The sequence below is a fragment of the Globicephala melas genome, chromosome 6, assembly GCF_963455315.2.
Source record: "Globicephala melas chromosome 6, mGloMel1.2, whole genome shotgun sequence".
Lineage (NCBI taxonomy): Eukaryota > Metazoa > Chordata > Mammalia > Artiodactyla > Delphinidae > Globicephala > Globicephala melas.
In genome coordinates this window covers 104,186,839-104,214,315 of record NC_083319.1, presented here as the reverse complement: position 1 = coordinate 104,214,315, position 27,477 = coordinate 104,186,839, and the positions used below count along the sequence as shown (strand labels likewise).

The window sequence follows — 27,477 nt, the reverse complement described above, 5'->3', positions numbered from 1 at the left end:
TCTAGGTGATTTGAAAGCCATGGCTGTTTGCAATAAGCAGGTGATATGTTGCCTATAGGACAGATTGGAAACAGGCAAAATCACAAGGCTGGGACATAAACACCTAGAAGGCTATCGCTTCTTTCTTTGTTCCACCTCTGTTCTCACACCCCTCCAGGCAATGCCTCAAGAGCTAGCCATTCTTCTTAAGCTTGGGTCTCACTGCCCGTTCTGTAGGCTATTGTATTTTTTCCCCTTAGACACCTAGCAAGACATCAGACAGCTCCAGGAAAGCTTCTCCCCTGCTTAAAAGCTGTGTGTTTCTAATACCTGTCCAAGTACAAATTCCTTAGCTTGATATTCTAGGCCCTCCCTTATTGGCCATCAAATTTCCTTTCTGATCTTGACTTTAGATACTTTTCTAAATATAACCCATGCTCCAGCCTCCCTGGAGGCTCCCATGAGCAGCCTCCCTGCCTTTGTTCTTGCTGTCCCTTCCTCTTGGAAAGCCCCCTGCTCTCCTCAGCACTGCCTCTTCCAATCTACCAATCCTTTAGGGTCCCTTTGCACCATAATGCCACAGAACACGCTCTAATCTGGTCTAACCAGATGCTCTTTGGGTTTCAGCACAAAAAAGCAGGGAGGTGCTCCGAACATGGGAATCGGGTTGCCTTCTGAAAATTAAACTCGAAAACCCCACGGTAGATGGCATCAGCTATCTGCAAAGATGATACACCCAAAGGAAGACTCAAGAAGTAGATAGTTAAGGAGACATGAAAACATCCTCCTGGAGGAAGGTGCCCATGGCTTGCTCTCGGGACACAACTGTACCTACAGATCTGGAACCATAAGATGCAAACAAGGCCCTAATCAAATCAGTTATAGGAAACAGAGGGAAGAACCAAACCATCATCAGTTGTGACAACTGGCTAAGACAGTGACCTAATCAATTACATCCTGCTCGGGTGTACTGAAGTACAGCGTGTGCTGTTACAGACAGAAGGCAGCCAAAGGGACAGACGTGGAGAGGCTGCTGCCAGCACCGGGCAGAAAAGACGCTGACTGAGTTTGGGGGATGCTGACTTCCAGGACAGGGAAGGATTAGTGATGAGAGGATTGGAGATGGTTCATCCAGCTTTCTCAGACCTGCGCAGTTTTCCCAAGGTTCTCCTGCTTCCTTTGTTCAAATTACAAAGCCACTAAGCAAACTCTGGAGAATCGATCTGGCTTTCTTTTGCATCATCAGAAAGGAATATTCTGAGAGTGGAAAGGGATATCCTCATTGTATCTACCTCATGGCGCTGTGGGGAGGATTCAGTGAGATAATGTAAAGGGATTGAGTCAGGCATGTACATAGTAATTATTCAATAAACGTAGGCATTTAAAATCAATCAGTGTATTGTGACTCTGCTTCTGATGACAAGTTCTTACACGTTTGGCTAAAGAGAACTGGCTTCCTGGTGTCTAGGTGCCCTGATGACTGTGGGTACCTGGATTTGCAAAACAGATTCCGAGGCCCTGGGTGAAAGTGAGCCAGCTGAAGTACTGCCTCAGAAAGGGCCTGGCAACCATGCCCCTGGTCGAGGGCATCTCTAGTTTATTAGCATCCTCGAAACGCCTCACAGCTCCCTTCTGTAAGCACGCAGCGCATGTCCTAAACCACTTTTGTTCTATTTTCAATGCAATCACTTGTGTATTCCAATTCCATGAGAGTGTAAACCCTCTGAGGGTGGGGGGAGCTTACATCCCTAGCAGAGCCTCAAATGTCATAAATATTGAATGAGTTGAAATGAGATAGATCAAAGCTTGAGCAAACGATCTGGGGTTCAAACAAAGGCTACACAATCTGTGCCTCAGGCTGCAGAGCCCTGGAGAGGAGGCCTGGAGCCACAGGCTAAGAACATCCCTCCAGGGCCCCCAGCCCAGGTGGTGGATACAGGAGAGCCTGCTAGGCTGAAGGAGGGATGCTCAGCTGCCCAGGAAGATGAGGGAGAGACAGACAAACGGACGGAGCAGGCAGCACCCACCACACTCACCCGGATCTCGGTCTGCACAGTGCATTTAACTAGTTTGAAGTTCTTCCCGGGGTTGAAGCTGTTGCTATAGAAGCAGACCTTGAGGATCCGCACGTCTTCCTTTTCCACGTCTACTGGCACTGCCACCATGGGCTCTGGGGGGCCTTCAGGCCGACGTAACGTGCCCACCTTCACTCGGCTCAGGGTCTCAGAAACCCCGGACATCCTCTCAGACGGCAGCTAGGACCGGCACATCGCAGTCCTGTGGAGACAGCAGAGGGACAGCCCTGAAATGAGTGGTGTGGGCCCACACGCCTCATCCCCCTGGGACAGCACCCAACAAGCTCTGAGACCTGTGCAAAGCACACATCCACCCACTCCCGAAAACTCCCCTTAAAGGCATCCGGCTTCATGGATGGGGAAGCAGAAACACAAATAAAGGAGCAGTTTGCCTAAACATCCAGGTATCGACCGGGACCCAGAGCTCGCAGGCTGTGAGCTCTCTGCTAGAAGCCCCCTCTCGCCATCACTTTTCTCCTCCCACACTGGCTCCCAGGCAAGGGGCCCACACGTTGCAAACGCAGCTCTGAGAGGAGGCGGCCCCAGCCTGGTTCCAAGGCACAGCTGAGCAGAAAAAGCGAAGAGCGAGACAGTAGAAAATAGCAGGAGAGAAACAGGGACAAGGGGAGAGAAGCCGGGAAGGAATCGAAGTGGAGAATGGGTGGCCTGGAGGGCACTGGAATGGGAAAGACAGGCAAGGGCCCAGGTTGGGGGGCCAGCCTAGTAGCTGAGGGCTCCGCCCACCCGCACCTGCAGCCGCCAACCTGGGCTTTCAGGGCTCGAAGCCTCAGTCCCACAGGAAGTCATCTCCCAGAGCATCACGCACTGCATACAGAGGGACAGCACCCCGGCAGCCCAATCTGCGAGGTCTTTCTGCTGCGGGGCGAAGAGGTGGGGCTGGGCCTCCAGACCCAGCCCAGTTCTGATGACAGTTTGGTTGACATCTATATAGACTGTAAGAATCCTAGGAGTCTTTAGATCACCCCAAATCTCAGCCAGATTGGTCCTGGCCTCTGGATCCCACGACAAACAGCTCTGTAGGGTTTATTCCCACTGGTCTAAAGCAGAAATACCCAAAGGAAGCAATGGAAGTTCTAGCTCCAGACTGGAGGTGTCGATCTTGCCTCCACATTAGGAGCCCCTGGGGAGCTGTCAAGAAAGTCTAAATGCAGACCCTGTGCCCAGAGATTGCCACTGAGGTTGTCCGTGGGAGGCCTGGCATTGGTATTTTTAAGTTTCTAACATCCAGGCTGGGTTGAGAACCTCTTCCAGACTAAGCTTAGCTCTCATATGGAACCCGCTCTTACAGAAGAATCTCTCCCTTCTAACAGGAGACTGTGATTTTAGGCGGACATTCCTCAGACTGGGAGTTGGGGGCTGAAGGACGGAGCTGGCAAAGTTAAAACACAAATGGGACAAATGAACTTATTTCCAAAACAGAAATAGAGTCACAGATGTAGAAAACAAACCTATGGTTACCAAGAGGGAATGGGGGGGAGGGATAAACTGGGAGATTGGGATTGACATATACACACAACTACATATAAAACAGGTAACTATTAAGGACCTACCATATAGCACAGGGAACTCTACTCAGTACTCTGTAATGACCTATATGGGAAAAGAACCTAAAAAAGACTGGATATATGTATGTGTATAACTGATTCATTTTGCTGTACAGCAGAAACTAACACAACATTGTAAATCAACTAGACTCCAATAAAAATTAATTTAAAAATACAAATGTGGAGTCAAATATTTTAGATGTGGCAGCAAAGTCTATGTTCATTCAATCACACTGCTGGGCACTAGAAGGGAAACATAGACAGTCACTAGCTGCAAGGAGTCATTCCTTTAAAAAGCCAGTGTGTATTATGAAGACATGAAAGAGATGCTGTGAGGACAAGGAAAGAAGCAGGATGTGTCCCTTCCATCAGGGCAGGCAGACAAGGAGCAGAGCTCCAGCCTGAGTCCACCTGGGCAGGCAGAATTTGGGACAAGACAGATGGAGAAAAGACTACCCAGTCTGCTTTATTTTAGAGACTAGTATGTGTATTCTAGAAGCATCCATGCCTTTTTTCAATGTCTACTGGACCTGTCCCGTGTGCCAATCCTCTGCTATGTACTGGGTGTGTGTCTCGGTTTCCCCAGACCTTCAATAAGGAAACCGGGGAAGTAGTTTGAGAGGCAACCCCAGGAAACCTACCAGGGAGTGGGACGTGTGGGACAGGGAAAGGAAGGCAGCCTCTTATCAATGGAGCGATCGCTTGGACAACTGCAGAGGAACCCTGCTGGGAGCCCTGGGAGCGAGGACAGAACACACGCTGTAGAGCCACTCCAGCCAGCGAGCGACAGAGCCACACCACTTCTTAACAGCCATCGTCCCAGCATTTCCAGCCAGTTCTGCACAAGGGCAGAGTGGACTCAGAGCCAGAGGAAGTCCCCAGGCAAAAAGACGCAGATGCTGGCAGGTAAAAGTAAGCAGAATACTGAAATGGCAAGGCCCAAGGGGACATCAGAAGGGACCATGACTAATCTGCTATAGGATGTGAAAAAGAGGGAAGGATGTCTTGCCCCTAAAGAGCGTACACTCTAGTCATACAGACAACCGCATATATATATATATATATATATATATATATATATATATATATATAAAACCATCAATAACACACACACATCTGGTCCTAGGTTCAGGATCTCCCGTGTCTACTGAGCCAGGGGCCCCATGACCCCTGGGCATCTGTTTGTATAAACTAATTTCCAGGCAGGGGTCTCATGACACAGTTTTGTGAAACAGGCATCTGGGTAGGAAGGAAATGGAGTAGCATATGGTGTCTGTCCCCAGGGACTACATCATGCCAATGGAAGCCAAAAGGCCTACACCCCAAAGACCATTTGGAAAATAGGGGTGCAAGCAGTGTCATCAGGTTGGCCAGTGGGAACGTGGACTCAGAGCTGGAAGGAGGCCGTTATACCCACAGCTGCAGGTCACGCCATGTGGCTTCTGGACACCCACAGTGAAGGGGACGGGGTGCCATTCAGAAGATACCCCCCAGCCCAGGCAGCATTCCCACCCAAAGGGTACTGGTGCTGGTGAGCACACAGAGACACCCTGGGGACTCCCTGAAATACCAGGGGAGAGTCTGAAAGAGAACAGTTAAGTAGGAATAATATGAATTATAGGAATAATATTAATATTATAGGAATAATAATAAGAGATCTGGCTGTTACGATCTTGGAAGCTCCACTTTCACATGTGATGTGTGTCATTGGCTGAAGAGAAGAGTGAAGGAGAGAAGCCTTCTCTGAAAGGCAGAGCCCAGTATCAGAGGCAGAGCAAGTCAGAAAGCTTCGCCAGGACAGAGGTCAGGGCAGAGTCTGCAGGGGGAGGGGGTTAGGCCCCCACGGTGCTTTTAACCTTGCGGTTACAGCCAGTGGTGCAATGAGATGCGGTACTTTTAAACTTGAGGGGCCAAGAGGATGTAAACATGTAACGAGGATGTGGGGCAACAGGGATGCTCATTTATCGCTGGCGCAAACTTTGGAAGACAGTTGTATGGTTTCTTACAAAACTAAACAGACTCTTACATGATTTATCAGTCATGCTCCTTGGTATTTACCCAAAGGGGCTGAAAACTTATGTCCACACGAAAACCTGCACATGGATGTTTATAGCAACTTTATTCATAATTACCGAAACTTAGAAGCAATCAAGATGTCCTTCAGTAGGCGAACAGATAAATAAGCTGTGGTACATACAGACAGTGGAATACTTTTTCGTTTGTTTAATAAACTTTTTATTTTAAACGAGTTTTAGATTTACAGAAAAGTTGCAAAGATAATACAGAGAGTTCTCAGATACCCCTCACTCAGTTTCCCCTATTCTTAACATCTTACCTTACTATGGGTACACCCAGACGACGGAATATGATTCGATGCCCAAAAGATATGCTCTAGCAAGCCATGAAAAGGCATGGAGGAACCTTAAATGCATATGACTAAGTGAAAGGAGCCAATCTGAAAAGGCTACAAACTGTATGGTTTCAACTATATGACATTCTGGAAAAGGCAAAACTATGGAGACAGTAAAAAGATCAGTGGTTGCCAGGGCTTGGGGGAAAGGAGAGATGAATCGGAGGAGCATGGAGGATTTTGAGGGCAGTGAAAATACTCTCCGTGATATGATAGGGATGGACACATGTCATCATACACTTGTCGGAACTCATGGAATGCACAACACCGACACTGAACCCCGATGTAAACTATGGACTTTGGGTGATAGTAATGTGTCACTGTAGGTTCAAAAATGTGATGACGAGAAACCACAGCCTGATAGTTGACTCCCGTTTCCCAGCCTAACTGGGCAGTGCCTGGCCCACGCAGGAGCCAGCCCCCACCAGACCCTGATCAAAGAGCAGTGTTCATATTCTACATCCAACCTAGACTGATATGTTGGCCATCATCAACACACTCGGATGACACTGGTTTCTTATCGTCATCAGTTTTTTCCTGGCCTTTGGTTCAGGAGCCATCACTCATAGTAGTCAACGTGGATCCCGCTGAAATATCTTAGCAAAATTATTTCAGTCACCCGGGATCTACCTTTGCCTTCAGACCAATGCTAGTCCCTCAGGTCTGCCCTTAGTCCTTTGTAGTGGTAACCTTGGGCTATCTATTCCAAAAACAATTACAATTTAAAAACTTTAAAAGAAACATATGCGTTTTGCACAACAATCCTGGGAGATGTGCAGAGATGATCATGACCATTTTACAAAGGAGAAAACATACTCAAGAAATTTTAAGCCATCTGGTCAAGGGATCGTGCTTGTTGAGTAGCAAACTCGGATCCCAAAGCAGATTTGAATCCAAGTTCAAAGTTTTTCCCACCTTCCCATCTGCCTTTGAAGAAAGTAGTATCTCTTGATACCACAGACGTGGGCACAAACTCCATGCAAGAAGAAATGCGTCACCCCAGCATGGAACACCCCAGTCTGTGAAGCATCCAGAGTCCTCCTGGCTTAGAGAGCATCACCCCTCCCCAAGCTAGGACTTGGTCATGAGAGGTCTTGGAGGTGTTTGGCCGAAAGACCTCAGCCCAGAAAGGTGGTGCCCACGTCTCTGCTGACACGTGGCAACTCCCTCAAGGGCATCCAAAACTCCCAACTGTCAGTACAGATCTGCAGTGAACTGCCAAGGGGTCCCCCAAAACTCTCTGAAGAAGAGTAACTGAAAGGTGTTATATAAGGAAAGCCTCAGTCACCTGCCTTGGGGGTCTTGGAGAACACAGCCCTCAACGTCACGCATAGTCTTCTCTCCAGGCCCACCATGGCTGATTTCAAGCTACCAACATATGGCACTGGGTGCAGTTAGGAAGACATGAGAACGACCTGCTGACTCTAGCTCCTGTTTCTGGACAACAGAACTTGCCTGTTCCTCCAGACTTTGCCTGATTACTTGAATTTCTCATCAGTAGCTTGTCTCTGGATTTTGTTGATCACAAAATCCTCTGACTCTAAGTGTGTGAGCCAAAACCCCTGCTCCTTCCTGTAGTCCAGACCTAGACCCCAGCCTGGCAATCCTTCCTCCCTGCATCCTGGCCTGCCCTAGACCCTATGGGCACTGTCAGAGGAGAGACCGTCCCATGGCACTGGAGAAAACCCTGGCTCAGAGCCACCGTGGGCTCCGGCTGTCTCCCAACCCCCAGATCTGCCCAAGGCAAAGCCAAAGAATAACAAACACAAGGAAATGGGCTCAAATTAAAACAGGAAAAGTTTTGATTGGCTATAAGAACGTCTTGGCCAAGACCTGCCAAGGGCACTAAGGGAAGCGGTACAATCTCTGAGTCCCTGAAGTCTTCAGGAAGAAAATAAATGACACTCTTCCTGAACGGCAAGACATTCACCTGCCTGAAGGGGGAGGGGAGACTGAAGCAGGATTGAAGTCCCTTCAGATCCTCTGGGTTGTCACTGTCCCCAGGGCTGTGCTCCTGGTGTGGGGAAGATGTCAGGGTTATAGGGGTCAACATCACAGAAAAATACACTCTTGATCTTGAAGACACTGCAAGGTAACGTTACGTCTTATTGAGCACATACTGTGTGCCAGGGAGTTTATGTAAGTAACCTCTAATTCTCTAGGAGGATTCTGCAGGATAGGTAATGTGAGAGAGGTCTAGCGAGGTGACTGTCCACAGCATACAACTGGTAAGCAGCAGAGAATTAAGGCCACCATGTTGCCAATGGCGAGTGGGCTGCTGGTGTCACGTCCTGCCACCATGCTTAGGACTTAGTGTCTGGCTCTGCCACCAACTGGCTCTGATGCCTTGAGACGTCAAGCTGGGATGGGACAGAGTTCCCAAACAGCAGTTGGCAGGTGGATGATGGCCTTTCGTGATGTTTCGCCGTGTCCATGGCAAAATGAGAAAAATAAGAACACTGTAAAGAATCCATCATAAAGCTGAACGTATTCCATGTGAGAGGCAGTCTTTTATTCTAACTTTGTCTTTCCACCTTTGTTTTTTTTTTTTTTTTTTTTTTGGTTTTTCAATGTTAATTCATTTATGAAACGACAACGATAGCCTTTACCAATTGGCCTGGAAGCTTGGCCTCTTCGGGAACCAGACTTGAGAGTGACGCTGGGAGTTCCAAGGGTAAAGGGCAATGTCTTGAGGACTGAAAGTTCTGCCCATGACTTCAGGGAGCACGGAAAGGGCACCATTCGTCAGGAAGGTGGCACGATGTCAGGGAGAAGGCACACACATCTGACTCATTCGAACCTGGGTTTAAAACTCATGTCCTCGGGGCTGCCATGCTGCAGAAGTCTAGGCCGTTACTCACGAAGGATTTCAGAGCTAGGCAACGTGGTGGCCTTAAGTGTCTGCCACTTACCAGTTGTGTCACCTCTCTAGACCTCAGTTTCCTCTCTTGGGATAGGAGGCTAACATTACCTATCCTGCAGAACTTTCTAGAAAATCAGAGATTACCTATGTAAACTCCCTGGCACATGTATTTTTTAAACGCCTGTGACTTGGCAGAAGAAAGAACCAAAAACCCAATACCAGCGCCCACTTAAAAAAATTAAACTGGCCGAGTAAGTCGAGGCTCAGGGGGTGGTGGCAGCCCCTCCTGTCTCCAGGGCTCTGAGGCTGCCTTTCCTCCAACACCCACCTTCTGCACCTGCCTGGGCACCTGAAAAGAACACCTCTACCTCCTACTCTCTGCTCACACGGAGGGCCGTCGTCTGTCCTGCGAACCCACAGAAGCGTGGACCGAGGCCACACAGAACACAGTCAAAACGCCAGCCCTTTGGATCTAGCAGAAGCCAGAATGTCATGAGACACACATTTTATTTCCACTCTGTCTCTGAGTCACTTCCTCTTGCTGTTTCCCCATCAACAAAATGGGGAACACATGCCTTTCCTCTGCAAAGGCCTGCTGAGAGCAGCCACTTAACGAATTGGCAATGACCTTGCCATCTTGGGGAGCCAGGCCTGCCGTGTCTGGGAAGCTGGGCCCTACTGTCTCCACACAGCGTTCCCTCCCCAGCCCTGGGCCCTTTCAAACCCCAGTTCCCATGAGGGCCGGCATTCTGCCTGCTCCAGGGCCACCCAATCCATCACTTGGTTAATCCCTTCCCCTCCTCTCCGAGCGTCCCTCCCCATTACCTTGCAAAGGAAGGAACCAGGAAGGTTGTGATTAGCACCAGCTATAATTCAATGTAATTCAAAAAACCTTTGAGAGTCTCCCACATTTTCAGCTCGTCACCCCCGCACACACGACCCACTCCAGATCATTCTGTTGCCAGCACTTTGCGACCCAGAGGTCACCTGACTCGTAGCTGGCTCTCAGGGCGCTGGGAGGGGGGCAACAGAGACGCATTACCTGTCCTTCCTTGTTAACAGAACCTCTGTTCTCCCACTGGTTCAAGGACTTTGATCCCTGCAGCTGGGCAGAGTTTTCTTAACCTCCTGTGTGACTTCTGAGCGCCGCTAGCTCCCCAGCCCTTCAAGAAATCCCACTCCCCTTGGTCCTAGTCGGCCAGCTCATGAGTGATTCGGACTGGCCCGTTTTTCTCCCCCCATCGCCGCCTTTCTTCTTTTTCCTCTTCTCCCCTTTCCCTCTTCCCCCAGCCCTCCAATTCTCTCTCTCTCTCTCTCCCTCTCTCTCTCTCTCTCTCTCTCTCTCTCTCTCTCCCTCTCTCTCTGCCTTGCTATGTTTCAGGAGACACACCAGACTCCGGAGGTATGAAGATAAGCAAAAGTGGGAAGAGGGTCCCCGTCCAGCAGAGACTCACAATACCGTAAAAAGGAAAAGGATTCGAGCAAAGCAGCCACCACATGGTATGGGATCTAATAGGGGTCTCTGCTGGGTATTAGTTGATCACAGGAGAGGACTTGCCTCTGGGGCGCCTGGATCTCAGGAAAAGGTGACACAGCAAGCTCGGGAAATCACGTGCTATGGTATAGGGCTGGTCAGGAGGGTGCTGAAGGGCCGCCGGGAAATGAGAGGAGATGGTGACAATATAAGACCCCATGGAGAAGCAGATTTTCACATAAAAAATATAATTTTGGCCATAGGATGAAGCCAGGCATGAGCTAGGAGGCAGAAGAGTGGCTCACATAAGGCCTTGGCATGAGTTTCACCAGTAATCCAGGGCAAAGATGGCCTGGTCTGCAGCATTTGCCGATTTCTCTTGTGTCAATACTTCCGTCATCGCTGATTTCAAGCTACCAACATGATCTCACTGACGGCAGACTTGGGGAGAAATGCATGTTGTGAGAGCTGATTCCAGCACCGCACGGCCTGAACAGTGAGTGACCCGGGAGTAGGATGGGGGCAGATTCTATAGTCACTTGCTTCAAGCCTGCCTCTGACCCTTGATGTTGTCTGGTCCCGGCAGTGGTATCACCACCCAGCACTTCAAGATAGCAATCTACAAGGTGCACGGCAGCACAGAATTTTAAGATGCGCTCCTTCCTCCGAGGAGCTCCTGTGACTTTCCAATTTCCTAAAAAGTTGTAATTTTCAAAGCCACATTCTGTCCTCGTTAAGCTCAAACTAAATTCTCCTCTGCTTCGAGTCCCAATGTCAGCCTCTTCCTTCTCTCCCAGCCTGCAGCTCCAGCAAATCCCATTTGCCTCTCTGCATGTGATACAGAATTGGTTGTTGGGCTGGGAAATTCGGTACCACAATGACTCAACGCTACATTTGAGTATTTTGAATTCTTCCCCATTTTCTTGAGAGGAAGATGAGGAGGCCAAGTGACAAGGAGGTGAACTCATAACTGGCCAAATGGTTTTTCCCAACAACTGCTGATCAAGTGTCTGTATTAACCTGAGGACCGATGGCTTTTTGAATGGGTCCTTGTTCACACCTCTTTATTTGGCATTTAGGAGTTTGTGGTTATTAGACAAAAAGCACCATGTTGAGCACAGGATTAGGGGGCGATTGTGACTCTGGCTGAAGACCACAGAGGGCCCCTGACATCTGCACAGGCAGGCAAAACACGCCAAGGGGAACAGAATGCAGCCAGTGAAATGGGATAAATGTGAAGTTCTTTACGTAGACTTAAAAAAAAAAAATCTTCCCCAGTCTGGGATGAGGAAGATGTGGTTTAGCAACAGCATGGATTTAAACAATGGGGTTTAAGCTGTGAAGTCACTGTTAGTCACTATGAAAGAGCTGCCGAAAACTTTAACGTGGTTTTGGGGTCACTAGAAAATCCCTAAAATAAGGACAGTGATTCCCCCCGGGGCATGGAGACAACTTCATCTACAGAACTGGTGGCCCACAGCCCCGGGGTTTGAGAGACTGTGTTCTATGGTGAACATCCCAGGACTTTCAGAGCGTGGGGAGCCTGGGAGGCAGACCCTTAGGCTAAAGGGGGATGGGAGTCCTGGGAAATGAGGACGGGACTGTTGGTTTCAAATGGCTGCAGGGCTGCCATGCAAGAGATGGACCCCACTCCTTCATCCAAGTCAAGGTTTTTAAAAAAGTGCAACAGACTCTTTTACAAAACTACAATAAGATATCACCTCACACCAGTCAAATGGCTATCATTGAAAAATCCGCAAACAATAAATGCTGGAGAGGGTGTGGAGAGAAGGGCACCCTCCTACACTGTTGGTGGGAATGTAAACTGGTACAACCACTATGGAGAACAGTATGGAGGTTCCTTTAAAAACTAAAAATAGAGCTACCATATGACCCTGCCATCCCACTCCTGGGCATATATCCAGAGAAAGCTATGGTTCAAAAGGATACGTGCACGCTAATGTTCACTGCAGCACTGTTTACAACAGCCAAGACATGGAAGCAACCTAAATGTCCATGGACAGAGGAATGGATAAAGAAGACGTGGTACATATACACAGTGGAATATTACTCAGACGTTAAAAAGAATGAAATAATGCTAGTTGCAGCAACAGGGATGGACCTAGAGATTGTCATACTGAGTGAAGTAAGTCAGACAGAGAAAGAGAAATATCGTATGATATCCCTTATTTGTGGAATCTAAAAAGAAATGATACACATCAAGTTATTTACAAAACAGAAACAGACTCACAGACTTAGAGAACGAACTTATGGTTACCAGGGGGAAGGGTGGAAGGAAGGGATGGTCAAGGAGTTTGGGATCGACATGTACACACTGCTATATTTAAAACGGATAACTAGGAGCTTCCCTGGTGGCACAGTGGTTAAGAATCTGCCTGCCAATGCAGGGGACATGGGTTCGAGCCCTTGTCCAGGAAGATCCCACATGTCATGGAGCAACTAAGCCCGTGCACCACAACTACTGGGCCTGCACTCTAGAGCCTGCGAGCCACAACTACTGAGCCCATGTGCCACAACTACTGAAGTCCGTGCACCTAGAGCCCGTGCTCCACAACAAGAGAAGCCACCACAATGAGACGCCCGTGCACCACAACAAAGAGTAGCCTCCGCTCGCTGCAACTAGAGAAAGCCTGCGTGCAGCAACGAAGACCCAATGCAGCCAATAAATAAAATTTTTTAAATAAATAAATAAATAAAATGGATAACCAATAAGGACCTACTGTATAGCACGGGGAACTCTGCTCAATGTTATACGGCAGCCTGGATGGGAGGGGAGTCTGGGAGAATGAATATATGTATATGTATGACTGAGTCGCTTTGCTGTGCACCTGAAACTATCACAACATTGTTAATTGGCTATGCTCCAATATAAAATAAAAAGTTTAAAAAAACGATATAAAAAAAGAGCGGTGGTCTTTACATGCTCAGAACACCCACCGTGCACCCCTTTCTAGAGTGTTTGAACACTCGCTATCTTGCTACTATCTCCCAAGGCAGACGCCACTCCCATTTGGAGGATGAGGAAAAGCGACCAAGCACTTTGCCTGGGGTCACTTTTCTTAAGTGGCAGAGGCAGGACCAGCACTCAGATTTCCCATTTTAGCCCAACAAACACAGCCCACAGCCCAAGTCCCACCACTAGGGGCTTTGTCTCCGCACAGCAAGGTGGTTCCAGATGAACACTGCTTTTCTGATATGGCCCCAGAATTCTGCTCACACAAAAACTTACACATAAACATCAGTTTCCAGCCCTGCAGCGCTAAAAGGAATACTGGCCTTTTATATATTAATATGTGTAATAATCATGATGATGTAGAATTTTGTTATCTTTGATGATACATTTAATAAACAGAAAAAAAATTGACAATGAAATGAAAACTCAAAAGTACTTTTTTTTTTCAGCCAGAAAGTACAAAGCCAGGTCTGACAGTAGAGGTATAGTCCCCTCATCCAGTACCACCTTAAAAACAACGAAAACATCCTCCTGAACAAGCTTCTCCACCTACCAACCCCCAATCTGCTACTCTTTGCAACTCCAGTAGACACTACAAATTTGCTTTCTGTAAACAGATACTCAAACCATTAAGTATGACAGTGTCCCCAATCTGTACACTGCAGTGATCAGCTTTCGCTTTAGTGCAAATTTAGATGCTCCGTCCAGCAAACAGGATGCCACCTGTGTGTGAAAAGACTTGGGAACATTAAAAATAGATGGGAAAATCCTCAGCAGTTAAAAATGCTAATAAAAACCACTTTGAGGTATCACTACAAACCTTTTAAACAGCCAAGACACCTGGAGAAAAATAATAAAATCTTATGTTTATGGGCTTGAAATGAAACTGGTACAATTGCCTGTTGATTCAGAACCGGCTTCCTGAAGAGCAAGCTAGTTGAATAGAAAATGACTCACGTGGGGCAGAAGACCTAGATAGACATTCCTCCAAAGAAGACACACGGATGGCCAACAGGCACATGAAAAGATGCTCAGCATCACTAATAGAGAAATGCAAATCAAAACTACAATGAGGTATCGCCTCACACCGGTCAGAATGGCCATCATCAAAAAATCTACAAACAATAATTGCTGGAGAGGGTGTGGAGAAAAGGGAACCCTCCTACACTGTTGGTGGGAATGTAAATTGATACAGCCACTATGGAGAACAGTAAGGAGGTTCCTTAAAAAACTAAAAATAGAGTTACCATATGATCCAGCAATCCCACTCCCTGGCATATATCCAGAAAAGACAAAAACTGTAATTCGAAAAGACACATGCACCCCGATGTTCATAGCAACACTATTTACAATAGCCAAGACGTGGAAGCAACCTAAGTGTCCATTGACAGATAAATGGATAAAGATGTGGTACATATATATACAATGGAATACTACTCAGCCATAAAAAATAATGAAATAATGCCATCTGCAACAACATGCATGGACCTAGAGATTATCGTACTAAGTGAAGTAAGTCAGACAGAGAAAGGCAAATATCATATGATATCACTTATATGTGCAATCTAAAAAACAGTGCAAATGAATTTATCTACAAAACAGAAACAGACTCACAGACATAGAAAACAAACTTATGGGTACCAAAGGGGAAAGGGGGGAGGGAGGGATAAATTAGGAGTTTGGGATTAAGAGATACACGTTACTATATATAAAATAGATAAACAACAAGGATTTACTGTATAGCACAGGGAACTATATTCAATATCCTGTAATAACTTATAATGGAAAAGAATCTGAAAACAAAATTCACACACACACACATATGTGTATAACTGAATTACTTTGCTGTACACCAGAAACAAATACAACATTGTAAATCAACTACACTTCAATAAAAAACAAATAACTCACATGTATTGACTTGGCCACCCAACTGTGGGAAATGCACACCCCACATAACTAAAGAGGAAGCAAGGATCACATGCACAAAGATGTTCATAGCTGTACTATTTATAATAGAGAGAAAGTGAAATCAGAACAAAATGCTCAGGGAAATGCTGAGGGGGGGGATTCTAAGCAATATCATTAACGATATACGCCATTTAAAAACATGAACAGTGGTGATTCATGAAAATATTTATATTAAAAATGTTAAGTGACAGGGAATGAAGTTCACATACTGATTATAACTACGTAAAAATGCATGTACGTTTAGAATTACATACAGTTAATAGACCTTAAGTTTTGCTGTTATGTTGGTTAAATATATGTAAACATTAAGTGGCTTCCACGAGGCCAGATGCTGGCCCTCTTTCTCCTTTCAACCTCTAGCTCCTCCTCTGACAGCCTGACTTTCTTACTTTCTGCACGCTCCACATAGCCCACAGTGGCCAATCCTCTCACCCCAGAGTTAGGCTAGAGAGCAAATAGGCCCCAAATCTAGATGTCAGGACTTCCCTGGCGGTCCAGTGGTTAAGATTCCACGCTTCCGCTGCAGGAGTCATGGGTTCGATCCCTGGTCAGGGAACTAAGATCCCGCAGGCCACCTGGCCAAACAGGAAGAAAAAAATAAAAAATAAAAATAGGAATTGGGGTGAATAAGGCAGAGAGAAAGCTCAATAAAATCTGTCAAGAGAACCTGGGACTACAGGAAGTCATCCTTAACCCTAGACAGTCCTCCAAGAGACCAGAGCACCTGCCAAGGCCTGGGGGGTCTTTGCCACACTGTGACCTTGATTCCGTCTCCAGCCCTGAGCCCCTGAGCCCGTGTCCCCTTCCTTTCTCCTCCCCTGCACGCCTGCAGCAGGCTCACTTCTGAGAACTGACAGTGGTTAACCTAAAGCCCGTTTAATCCTAAGAAGAAATTGAAATGGTAGGTACTGTTAATCACCCATCTCAAGGATGGGGCAGCTGAGGCTGAGCAAAACGACTTCCTGAAGATCACAGGGCAGGGATTCCCATGTTGTCCCGAGGGCTCCGGGTGTGGGCTCTTTACTGCCACACCCTGCAGTAATGGGTCCGGGACTGCCGGAGAAGAAGGAGAAGAAGGCCTCCGCCCACAGACAACCCCAGGGCTCTGGATTCTAACGGTGAGAACAGTGGACTATTTGACCTGATACATCACCCCTAACAGCACTTGGACCCGGCCTTCCTCACCTGGCTGTGGGTACACGTGTTAATACACATATAGACAAAGATTCTCTCCATGACCAAACTTCAGTCAGGCTCCTCTGAGCCCTCTGCTCTACTAGGCCTGGACGTCGGCTTCCATCTCTGTCTTTGTAGAGTCCCAGCTTTAGCAAGAATCCCACTAAGTGGGTTTAGCCAGAATTCCCCACCTTCTATTGCTGCCCATCCGCACCCCCCAGGTAACCTCTGGTCACTGTAGCCTGTCTTCAGCAAGAATCCTGCTAGGTGAACTTAGAAAAGGAAAACCCTGCCCTCTCACCCTGTCCATCCACTGGCCACCCCACCAGCACCACCGCCCTGGTCCTTGGCAATCGTTTCCACTTTTCCTTGTTTTATTTCAATTTCTTTCCCCTACTGCAAAACTCCACTATAGTAGTTTCCCTGAATAAAGCCTGTCTTACCATTCTTTAGCAAGTATCTGAATAATTTTGCTTTAACAATATATACGTATGTATACGTATATATATCCCAATCCTTAGCCCTGTCTTCGTCTCCATGAATGGAGATCTCTGGGCTGAGGCCCAGTCATCTGTATTTTTTAATCACATCCCAGGTGATTCTGATACATACCAGTGAGGGTGCAGAACAGCTGGTTTGGCCCTTGTCTTGCTGGTGAGCACTGAGTTTCAGAGAGACTAAAACGCAAGGACTCTCGGCTGGAACCCAGGTCTCCCCATTCCCAGGCTGCAGGCTCCCACTGGCAGGGTGGAGTCTGACAAACACTTGGTGCAGTGACAGACCTCAGTGAGTTACGATTCTTAAGTGTGGGACGTTCCTGGCTGTCTCTGAGACTGAGTCCAAGCACAGTGGTGGTTTCTGTTTTAGTTTCTTACTGTTACCCAAGCCTATTATTGAGAAATGGACAGAAAGAGCAGAAATAGGTGGCTTTAATTATTCAGAGCTCAGAAAAATCAAAAAATTGGGGGGAACTCTGGCCTTTTAAAACTCTAGCCACAGTAGTTCCAAGGGAGGGAAAACCTGAGTACGGTGGCAAGAAATCCCCCAGCTTGTAGCTCTTCTCTCACAATGTTCTCAAGCACTTCTCAAAGTGTGGTAGGAATTTTTTCTCCCCTGGTTAGAAAAACAAAATAAAATACAAAGGGAAATCCCAAGCCAAAATTTTCTGAGCCCGAACGGTAGCAAAATTGCTGTTATCCTTTTACAAGAGCTATGGAAGAAAAAGATCTCACGGACCCAAAGGCAGGCATACAAACTTGGGGCCAGGTGGCTAGGCTAGGCTGGGGAAGAAATGACCCTTAGGGACCCGTCTGTGGGTCACAATTTGAGTAGGAGGCCCTGAGAATGGGGGTTTATGGGCAGGTAGCTCACAATGTGCCATCAGGAAAAAAGAAAAAGAGAAGGAAGGAAAGGAAGGAAAGAAGGGAGGGAGGAAGAAAGAGAGCGAGTCTGGCATTTCCCCATAGTTCTGTCTTTCTCACCCAGGTACACAGCTTCACTCATAAATTAATTCCTGTCGTGTTCTAAAAGGCTAGGGTTAGGGTTAGGAGACTACTTAGGCATACACAATTAAAGTAAAATAAAAAACTCCAGCGATTCTATGCGTATTTGCTACACAAATATGTGCCCATGGTTATAGCTAGGTGTATGCAGAAAAGGAGACAGAGAAATGAAAACAGTTGTGGCGGAGAGGTAATTAAGCATTCCATTTTAATGGGTCTGGTTTCAGTGATAAATGCTTCTCAAGAATCACTGAGGCTACCTCCCAAGGTACAGTTGATCCAAACCTGAAAATATCCAGGACCCCCCTACCTACTTCCAGCCCCAGGTAGGAAATGGCAGGGGGCAGTCAGAATCCTGGGCTCTCGTTCCACAGCCATCATGAAGCTAGCTCCCCCCCAGGTCGGATGTAAGTCTATGTTTGGCATAACGGTCCTCAGCCCTTTCTTCCTTTAGCTGTTCTTTCTTTGAGGTTTCCGAAGCACACAGGAAGTCAGAAAAAACAACAGCCAACCCACTTCTCCACAGCTTCACCACAGACCTGGAGGGACAGGGCACAGCAGAACCCAGAAAGGGCCCTGCGTCACAGGAGGGGCTGGGGGGGGGGCAAGAGCCATCGGTGGGCCCTCCTCACACCACAGGGCAAGGGTGGGAGCCGGCAGAAATGGGAGGGAGGGCGGTGAGGGTCATGTTCATAGCCGGGCCTTCCAGAGTCCCCAGAGGAACCCAGTTCTAGTACTTCTCTCCTTCTGCTGACTGAGAATTTTCTCTTTTTTTAATTAATTTTTTATTGGAGTATAGTTGCTTCACAATGTTGTGTGAGCTTCTGCTGTGTAGCAAAGTGAATCAGCCATACGTATTCATATACCCCCTCTTGTTTGGATTTCCTTCCCCATTTAGGTCACCACAGAGCATTGAATAGAGTGCCCTGTGCTGTACAGGATGTTCTCATTAGTTTTCTGTTTTATACATAGTAGTGTGTATATGTCAATCCCAACCTCCTGATTCATCCCACACACCCCCCTTGCCACCTTGACATCCATACGTTTGCTCTCTACGCAGAAATAGAGACACAGACGCTGAGAATTTTCCGGTTACCTCACGTACACCCACAAAAGCTACAGCATTTAAAATCTTTTGAATGACATCTAACCTAAATGCCAGAAAGATACTTAGATAACTCAGTCAAGTCACCTCGCCTCCTGAGACCTCAATTTTCTCATCTAAAAAGTGAGGGGATTGAGTGAGAGGAATGTTTTTTCCAACAAACTCTTGAGCACAAATGTTTCAAACTCTACAAGTGGTTCCTGCGGTGGCTTAATTCATTGTTTGGCTGAAATGCTTCCATGTTTATAAACCCCCCAAAACACCTTTCAGTGGCCCTGAATTCCAGGCTAAACCTGCTGGACCAGATTAGATGCTTCCCAAAATGCCCTCTTGGATATAAAAGTCTTGGAGCTAAGACCATTAGCCCCAAGGAGAGACCCTGGGTCATTGACACAGGAGCAGGGAGGGGTAAGTCATTAGGACAAAAAGAAAAGGAACAATCTGGGATACTGATGAGGGAGAAAACATAACAACTCCAATTACAAATTCATTGGTGGTGAGAACCAGAGCTGAAGGGACTCATAAATGATGTATTTTTACCTCCTTTGCCTTATAGGTGAGGAAACTGAGGTCAGAGATGTCAAGTCACTTTCCCAAAGACACAGAGCTGAAATCTTGATGCGGGGAGCAGAGCAGGGACCCTTTGATGCATCAGCCACAGGACTGGAGGACCTGAGTTTTTGTCAGGAGGTCCACCTCACCCAAACGAAATCCCCTGTGGGTGCTGGAGTCCTGGTGACCCCCTATGGACTGACTACTCAGGTGATGCCAGCCGGGCACAGAGTTAAACAGAGGAGACTTCTGCCTTCTAGAACTTTCTGCATCTGCATCCAACACTTCGGAGGTCTTTACCTCACCCTGCCCATGGTGGACTGCCCTCTTGGGAGAGGTTTCTTCCTGCCCAGAAAGGGAGTCTACATTTTAATGGCGGCCTAAGGTAGAAGTCCTCTCCCCTCACACGTGTAGTAGCAAGCGACAGTCCACAGACCACCTGTCCTTCTCCTTCCTCCTCTCTCTGGAGGTGGTATGGGCCCCTTTACAAGGGAGGGGAGACTGGCTCAGAAAGGGTAAGGCCCACGTTCAGCAGGAGGCAGAAGAGGGGCCAGAACTGAGGCCTCCCAACCAGCAGCCAAAGGAGGCTTTCCGGGAGAGGGAAGTTTCATATCATACTGGGCACGGAAGAAGCATGTATTTGGAGGTCTGTCCCCGCCCAGGCAATTCAGCTGGGACAAATCCTATCACCTCCCTGAAGCTCACTGTTCTCACCCACAGGAGCTGGGCATGTTAATACTATCTTCCCTGAACTGTTGTGAAGATGAATGAAAACAATGAATATAAAAACACTTGGTAAACTCCAAATCCTCAACATCAAGCATCAGTCATAATCACACCTCATCCGTGATCCTCTGGTTCCTTCGAGTGTTTACGCAAACATTTCCATGACAGGCACTCATTCCTGTCAAAGAAACTCATTTGTCCCATTTGGGGGCCATTTTCAGTACTGGAGGGGTCTTTCCTATGCTGTGCTAAAGGAGTTTTTCTGCAGCTTCGACCAGTAGGTGCTAGGTCTGCCTCAGGAGCTGCCAGGCATAATCCCTGCCCCCTCACCCCTGCTTTGCACAGCCAGTCTAAACACAAGGCTGCAGAGAAACATGCGGGTTTGGGGGACTCACAGATCATTCTACACCAGGACCACCCGTTGCGCGTACACACTTTAATGCCAACCTCGAGAAGCCCGTAGAAATCGTTTGGATGAGCTATGCCAACACCAGTGATGGTAACCGGCTGCTTGCTGAGGTCACTCAATCTCCAGCAGTCAAGGCCCCCAGCGCCTGCCCAGACGTGCGTGGCTTGAGCCTGCCCCAGCTCCCAGCTCTCTGGGTCTAGACTTAGGTTCTTAGGATTTTAGAGCTGCATATGGGCTTTGAAGACCATACACGCCCGGACCTTCTCCCACGGCCTTGCAGTCACCGATGGGGCTCCTGGGAACACTCAGTCCACTGTGAACACTGGTCCCTGCTCATCCTCGAGCTGAGGTGACAACCACACCCTCCTTCGTCCCCACAGCACTGGCTGAGCAAACAACCTCCCACTCGCGGGTTCTATTCTCGGCTGTCAACATCGCCATCACCATCGCCATCGTCTGTCAAGTGTCTGATTGCACGTGGCTGTGTGCCAGGTGAGGGGAATAAAGGACCCAGAGCATGGGCTGCCCTGCGTGCTGCTGCAGCCCACGGCCCTTCTGAGAGCAAACAGGTCGTAAGGGCAGAAGCTGCAGCAGACGTGGATGGACACGGTGCACTTGTTATATACTCTGGGCTCACCAAAAGTGGGGAGCAGGGCTAAGTGCATAACTGGGGGTGGGGCGGGGGTGGGGAGAGGCTCACTATGGGTGAGACATGTGGGGCAGAGGAAAGAACTCAGCCCCAGGAGGCAGGGCCATGCGCTTCCTATGCTGAAAGCTTAGCTGACACCCAGGACCTCAGAATGTGACTGCATTTGGACTTAGGGCCTTTAAAGAAGAAATTAAGGTAAAATGAAGCCATTATGGTGGGCCCTAATCCAATCTGATTGGTGTCCTTCTAAAAAGAAGAAATTTGGGCATACAAAGAGATACAGCTGCACGCAGAGAAACAAGCCTACGAGAGAAGGCAGCCGTCTCTAAGCCAAAAAAGAGGCCTCAGAAGAAACCAGCACTGCTGATACCTTGATCTTGGACTTCCAGCCTCCAGAGCTCTGAGGAATAAAGGTAAGCCCCCCCCCCCAGTCTGTGGTGTCTATTTCTGGCGGCTCGAGCAGACTAACACAGGCAGGAAATGTGGGTTCTTGTTCCCACCCCTCCCCTCCCCACATGGACCAGCCTGGACAGACCAGAACACTGTGGAATTTAGCATCAGAGACGCTCTCTAAGATTCCCCAGTCCAGATGCTCCTCAGGCGGAGACTGTTACACATACAGTTGTCTCACTCTAGATCTATCGGGTAGAATGAGCGGGTGGGGCAAAGGAAGAGGAACCTTTATTTTAACAGGAAGGATGACATACAGCAGGTTGGGAATGACTGGATCACAGTTGATAAGCCTGATACCAGGGAGGGAGAAAAGCTGCCCAAGTCAGACACTCAGAGCAGGGCCAACAAGGCTGGGACCTGCGTAGGGGCTCCCCGTCCCAGGCTGCATCTGCTCTGAGATCCTGGTCCTAGGTCTTCCTCGTGCATCCAGGGCAGAGGAGGGGGAGTCAGGATGTTTGCTGTGCTGGCAGGAACTGCACTTCTGACCTGCCCTGGGGACCCCAGGTGCTGCAGGCTGGAGGCGTTTCCAGGTCCGTGTTCTCCTGTCGTGGACTCTCATGGATGAGGACTCTGTGCCCGCTCCCTCCAGCCCCTTCCAACCTCAGAGAGTGGCCCAAAGAGCACTGGGTTCCGGACCCTGCTCTGCAATGAACCTGAGACTTTGACCAAGTCCATTCACCTCTTTGGGTCCAGGGTCCCCTCTGAACAAAGAGACTAAGGCTGGACTCTTGGGTCACTTCTTGCACGGAGGTGCTATCTGATAGCCAGCACCTCTGGGCTGGAAGGAACAGGCAGCACCTCGCCTGGCACTCCCCTCCTGGTGCACCTGGAGAAACCCGTCTCCTCAGCCCTCGGGCACATGGGCAGAGCCTTGTTAATAACTGTGCTTCCAGGTTTCTGTATTTGGTGCTCTGAGCCCTGGGGCCTTGCTGACCCTGGAGGGACTGCTCCTCCCTCTGTTAGCAAATTCTTGAGAAGGTGCCTTTCCTGTACAAACCAACCAATCCAGAGCCCCTAATCATCCCGTAATCACCTCATTTACTGGTCTCTCACGATCTGGTCACTACCCTCCTGCCCTAATCACCCCAGAGCCAGGTACCAGACAACCAGGGACACTCCCCATGTCCCAGGGCCTGCTGAAATTATTCAAAATAGCTAATCCTAAACTTGCTTACCCGGTTTTACTTGTTCCTTTCCAGGGAAATCACATGGAAGGATTTGTTTAAGATTTTTTTTTTTTTTTGATGTGGACCATTTTTAAAGTCTTTATTGAATTTGTTACAATATTGTTTCTGTTTTATGTTTTGGTACTTTGGCTGCGAGGCATGTGAAATCTTAGCTCCCTGACCAGGGATCGAACCTGCACCCCCTGCATTGGAAAGCGAAGTCTTAACCACTGGACCAGCAGGGAAGTCCGTAACATGGAAGGCTTTTGCCCACGTTTTTCCCTCACTCCCTCTGCCTCCTGACGCTCCCTGGTGCTTCCCCATGTGAACCCCCCACATGGCATTCTCTGCCTCTTATTTTAGGGACCCGTGAGTGTCAACTTCTTCCTGCAGGACAGTCACCTCCGTGTCTGCATGTCTTTCCAGACCTGCCTAAAATTAATCCCTGGTCTCCTCAAAACTGCCATGGCCTGGAACTCTAGGCCTGTATGCAACCCCTTTTGGGGTTAAAATCCCCACTAGTTAACCTCCCACGTGTCACACAAATCTTTTCACTGTCTACATGTACCACCCACGAAGAAGGTTTGGGACCACTGATCCAGCCAACCTCCAGTCTAACCATCAAATCCCCTCTGTAGCCTCCACTGCCCCCTCAGCCATGGGGCCTTACTGCCTTATGCACTAGGCCTTTCTACTTCTAAGGAGCCCTCCTTGCTAGAAAAGTCTGTATTATGCTCGCCATAAACCTGCCTTCTCATGGCTGTTGGCCCCTGGTTGGACTTCTGCCCTCTGGGGATGTAGAGAGTTGGTGCCATCTGCTTCCGTATAACATCCCTTCAGCTTCTTAAAAGCAGCTCCCGGTTCCCCTAGAGGCATTTCTTCTTCCAGCTAAACACCCCCGATTCCTTCCTTGTGCCTCATTAGTGGAAAGTCATGTTTTTCATGATTCTGTGACTCTAGAAGATTCCATCCTAGGGCCCATCTCTGAGCATCAAGCTTGAAGGAGAAGAAAAGATACCCTGACCTTAAAGATGCCCGACCTCCCTGTGACCACTTCTTCTAGTTTTTCACAAGATTTTGAATGTGAAGTCTAATTTTTAAATGTTGATACAAACTTATAAAACATGGCAGCAGCGTGGAGCTGCCGGTCCTCTCCCAGACACTCGCTCAAGGCCAATTCCCTCTGGATGGCTTGGCTACTCCCTGGTTGAAGGGGATCTTGAGTTTTCCCACTGCCACCTAAGGCCCCTCCCAGTCAAACAGCTATGGAAGGTCTGTGGTCACAGGGACACTTTGGAGAGAAGCTTGTGAGGGAACAGAGCAAGATCTCGGGCATGTGCTTTGCCTCCCCCTCTGCTCTCACAAGGAGATGACATAGCATGCTGTCGGCACGGGCTCTCTGCTGGGGGCAGCGTGGGAGCCCTGATGTTCAGGTCAGGTGTCTTTTCTCCTACAGCAGGAGTGGTAGTAACAGATAATGAGTGCAGTGGGTCAGATACGGGTGGTGGAGGCTAAGCTAGCAGGCTGGGGGGCAGCCCTGGCTCAGTTGCCTAACCTATACGTGACCACTTCTATTTTTTCATGAGAAGCTAGAAATTCAGACTTTTAATGTGAACTCTTTAAAATATTGGCAAAAACTTACAAAACACAGTGTAAACTATCAACAACACATCTTCACAAAGCCCCAGGAAAACTAGTTTGCATCCTGTCCTGATCTCAGCCAGCATTACCCTCCCCTTCAGGACTGGGTGGTCGCTCAGTAATTCCCCAAGGGCTTTCTCAGCTACAACATCCTCCAGCCATGGGTCCCTTTGCTGGCTGATTTTATGTGCCAATTTGAATGGGCCACAGGGTGCCTAGATATTTTGTCAAAGATAATTCTGGGTATTTCTGTAAGGGTGTTTTAGATTGAGGTTAATTTGAATTGGTAAACTGAGTAAAGCAGATTGCCCTCCTTAATGTGGGTGGGCCTCATCCAATCAGGTGAAGTCCTACTGTTTAAAAAAAAAAAAAAAAAGGCTGAATTTCCCCTGAATAAGAGAGAATTCGTCCTGCCTGATGGCCTTTGAAGTAGGACATTGGATTTTTCCTGTCTTTTGAACTTGAACTGAAACACTGGCTCTTCCTGAGTCTTGAGGCTGCCGGCTCCAACTACACCATTGTCTCTCCTGGGTTTCCAGGCTGCCTACTGCAGATCTTGGGACTTGTCAACCTCCATAATCACATAAGCCAATTCCTTACAAAAAAGCTCTTTATACATTTACATATACATACATACACACACACACACATATATATGCATCATATGTATGAGATATATATATATATCCATCTCCTATTGCTTCTGTTTCTCTGGGAAACTCTGACTAATACACTCTCTCCTTAACCAAAGAGATCTATAAATCTGAAAAGCTAAACATTTTATGGAATGAAAACACCCTTTCTGGGTCTCTGCCTGACCACTTTTACCATATTTTTAGTGTTAAGTATAATAACAGTGGGACTTCCCTGGTGGCGCAGTGGTTAAGAATCTGCCTGACAATGCAGGGGACACGGGTTGGAGCCCTTGGGGACACGGGTTGGAGCCCACATGCCGCGGAGCAACTAAGCCCGTGTGCCACAACTATTGAGCCTGTGCTCTAGAACCCACGGGCCACAACTACTGAGCCCACGTGCCACAACTACTGAAGCCCGCGCACCTAAAGCCCGTGCTCTGCAACAAAGAGAAGCCACCGCAGTGAGAAGCCCGCGCACCGCAACAAAGAGTAGCCCCCACTCGCTGCAACTGGAGAAAGACCGTGCTCAGCAATGAAGACCGAATGCAGCCAAAAATAAATTAATTTAAAATATATATATATATATATATAAAATAACGGTAACAACCATCACTTATCAAGCACTTCTTGTGCATCAGGCATGGTGTTAGGTAACATACCCACACATATATATGCATACGTACATATACATATACCTTATTATTTAATCTGAACACCACCTGTTCCCCTTATCAGAACACATGAGTATCATGAGGACAGGAGCCATATCAGTCCTTCCCACCACTGATGCTCATGCCCGGCAAGCACTTGGCAAGGAGGAGGTGCTCAATAAATTATGCATTGATTTAAATGTTTTTTAAAATAGATACGATTAATATCCCCATATTACAGATGAGGAGATGGCATCTCAGAGACACTAAATAACTAAGGTCACAAGACTAAGGAATGGTGGAGCTGAGACACAACCCCGAGTTCACTTGAGTTAGGATCCCACATTCCTGACCCTCTGCCCCCTCCCGGTGCACATGGAAGAGTCAGGCCCCTCTCCAGTGCCAGACCTTGACATTCACGCCTACAACCCTCCCAGCCAACGGGGATGCCCAGAGTGAGCTCCTTCACAGCTCAGCACCCCTCACCCACCCCCAAATAGATAGCTCTGTTACCAAGCCATCCACTGAGGTTTCTAAAGACTAATTTGAGAGTCTAACCACAGTTTCATCTTTAAAAATAAGACAAAAGCAAGAGAGAAAACTTGCCACAGAGGTCTTGGGTGAGAAAAGGGCTCACCCTCTTTTCTCAGAGCTGCCTCAGGGAACAGAGGAGACGGAGCAGGCAGACGCCCAGGCTGACAGGCCAGACCATAGGGCGACTGAGGAGAGGCTGGCCACTCTTGGCCCTGGGTAGGAAGAAGGTTTGGAGGAAATTGTGCACAATTTCTAGAAACTACCACCTCCTTACTTTCTGCCTCTGACCCCATGTGGGTCAAGCCACACAGCTGGCCAGCAGATAAAGAGCGGATGATGACTGGAGTCAGGTAAAGCTCATGAAAGGGGAAGCACAGCAAGCACAGGAAAGAGGCAGGAGAGAGAAATGAAGGAGGGGCTCCAGGTGGACCACAGGGAGGTGGGAAGTCTGCACCATCATGGGTGCGCTGTCGGACCCACTTGGAGAAGAAGGTTAAAAGGGTGGTTCATAACTTGATCTCAAATGTGGCCACATACATAGGTCTCTTCATTTGCTCCTTAATGACCAGCCCCTCCCACCCCCTTGTATCTGGAAAGCCTTGATCCCTCAGGAAAGCCATTTCAGTCCACAAATACACTGTGTACCCCACATCTGTTTTGTCTAGAACAAACAATGGTCTGATTTCTCTTTTTGTCCCCGGAAGCATCATGTTCCATTTCAATGATTTCAGTACAGCACGGCCATTCTGGTAACGACACAGGAAGGTCTGAGGACAATTGCAGGTCAGGGTGTTACAGCTCCTACCTTAACTCCCGGGAGCACTGAGGCCCTGCGCATAGCACATCCCCAGCAGGACCTTGGTTGCTTCATCTAAGCAGGAGAGGCTGGGCCACCTCTAACATTCTTTGGCTTCAGTCCTTATTATATGAACTCTTGTGTCACTTGACTGAGTTCCTTGCAGGCCCTG

At 48.1% G+C, this 27,477-nt stretch overlaps 1 protein-coding gene across 3 annotated transcripts in view; it reads right to left on the bottom strand.

Moving 5' to 3' along the window:
* Window positions 1-27,477, bottom strand: part of PTK2B (protein tyrosine kinase 2 beta) — a 130,369-nt gene that overhangs the window by 60,839 nt on the left and 42,053 nt on the right. For all 3 annotated transcript variants that reach the window (XM_060301279.2, XM_060301281.2, XM_030879088.2), the window contains exon 2: window positions 2,016-2,256. In XM_060301279.2, the coding sequence (XP_060157262.1) occupies window positions 2,016-2,219 (204 nt within the window). In that variant the 5' untranslated portion in view covers window positions 2,220-2,256. The remainder of the gene's footprint in view (window positions 1-2,015; window positions 2,257-27,477) is intronic.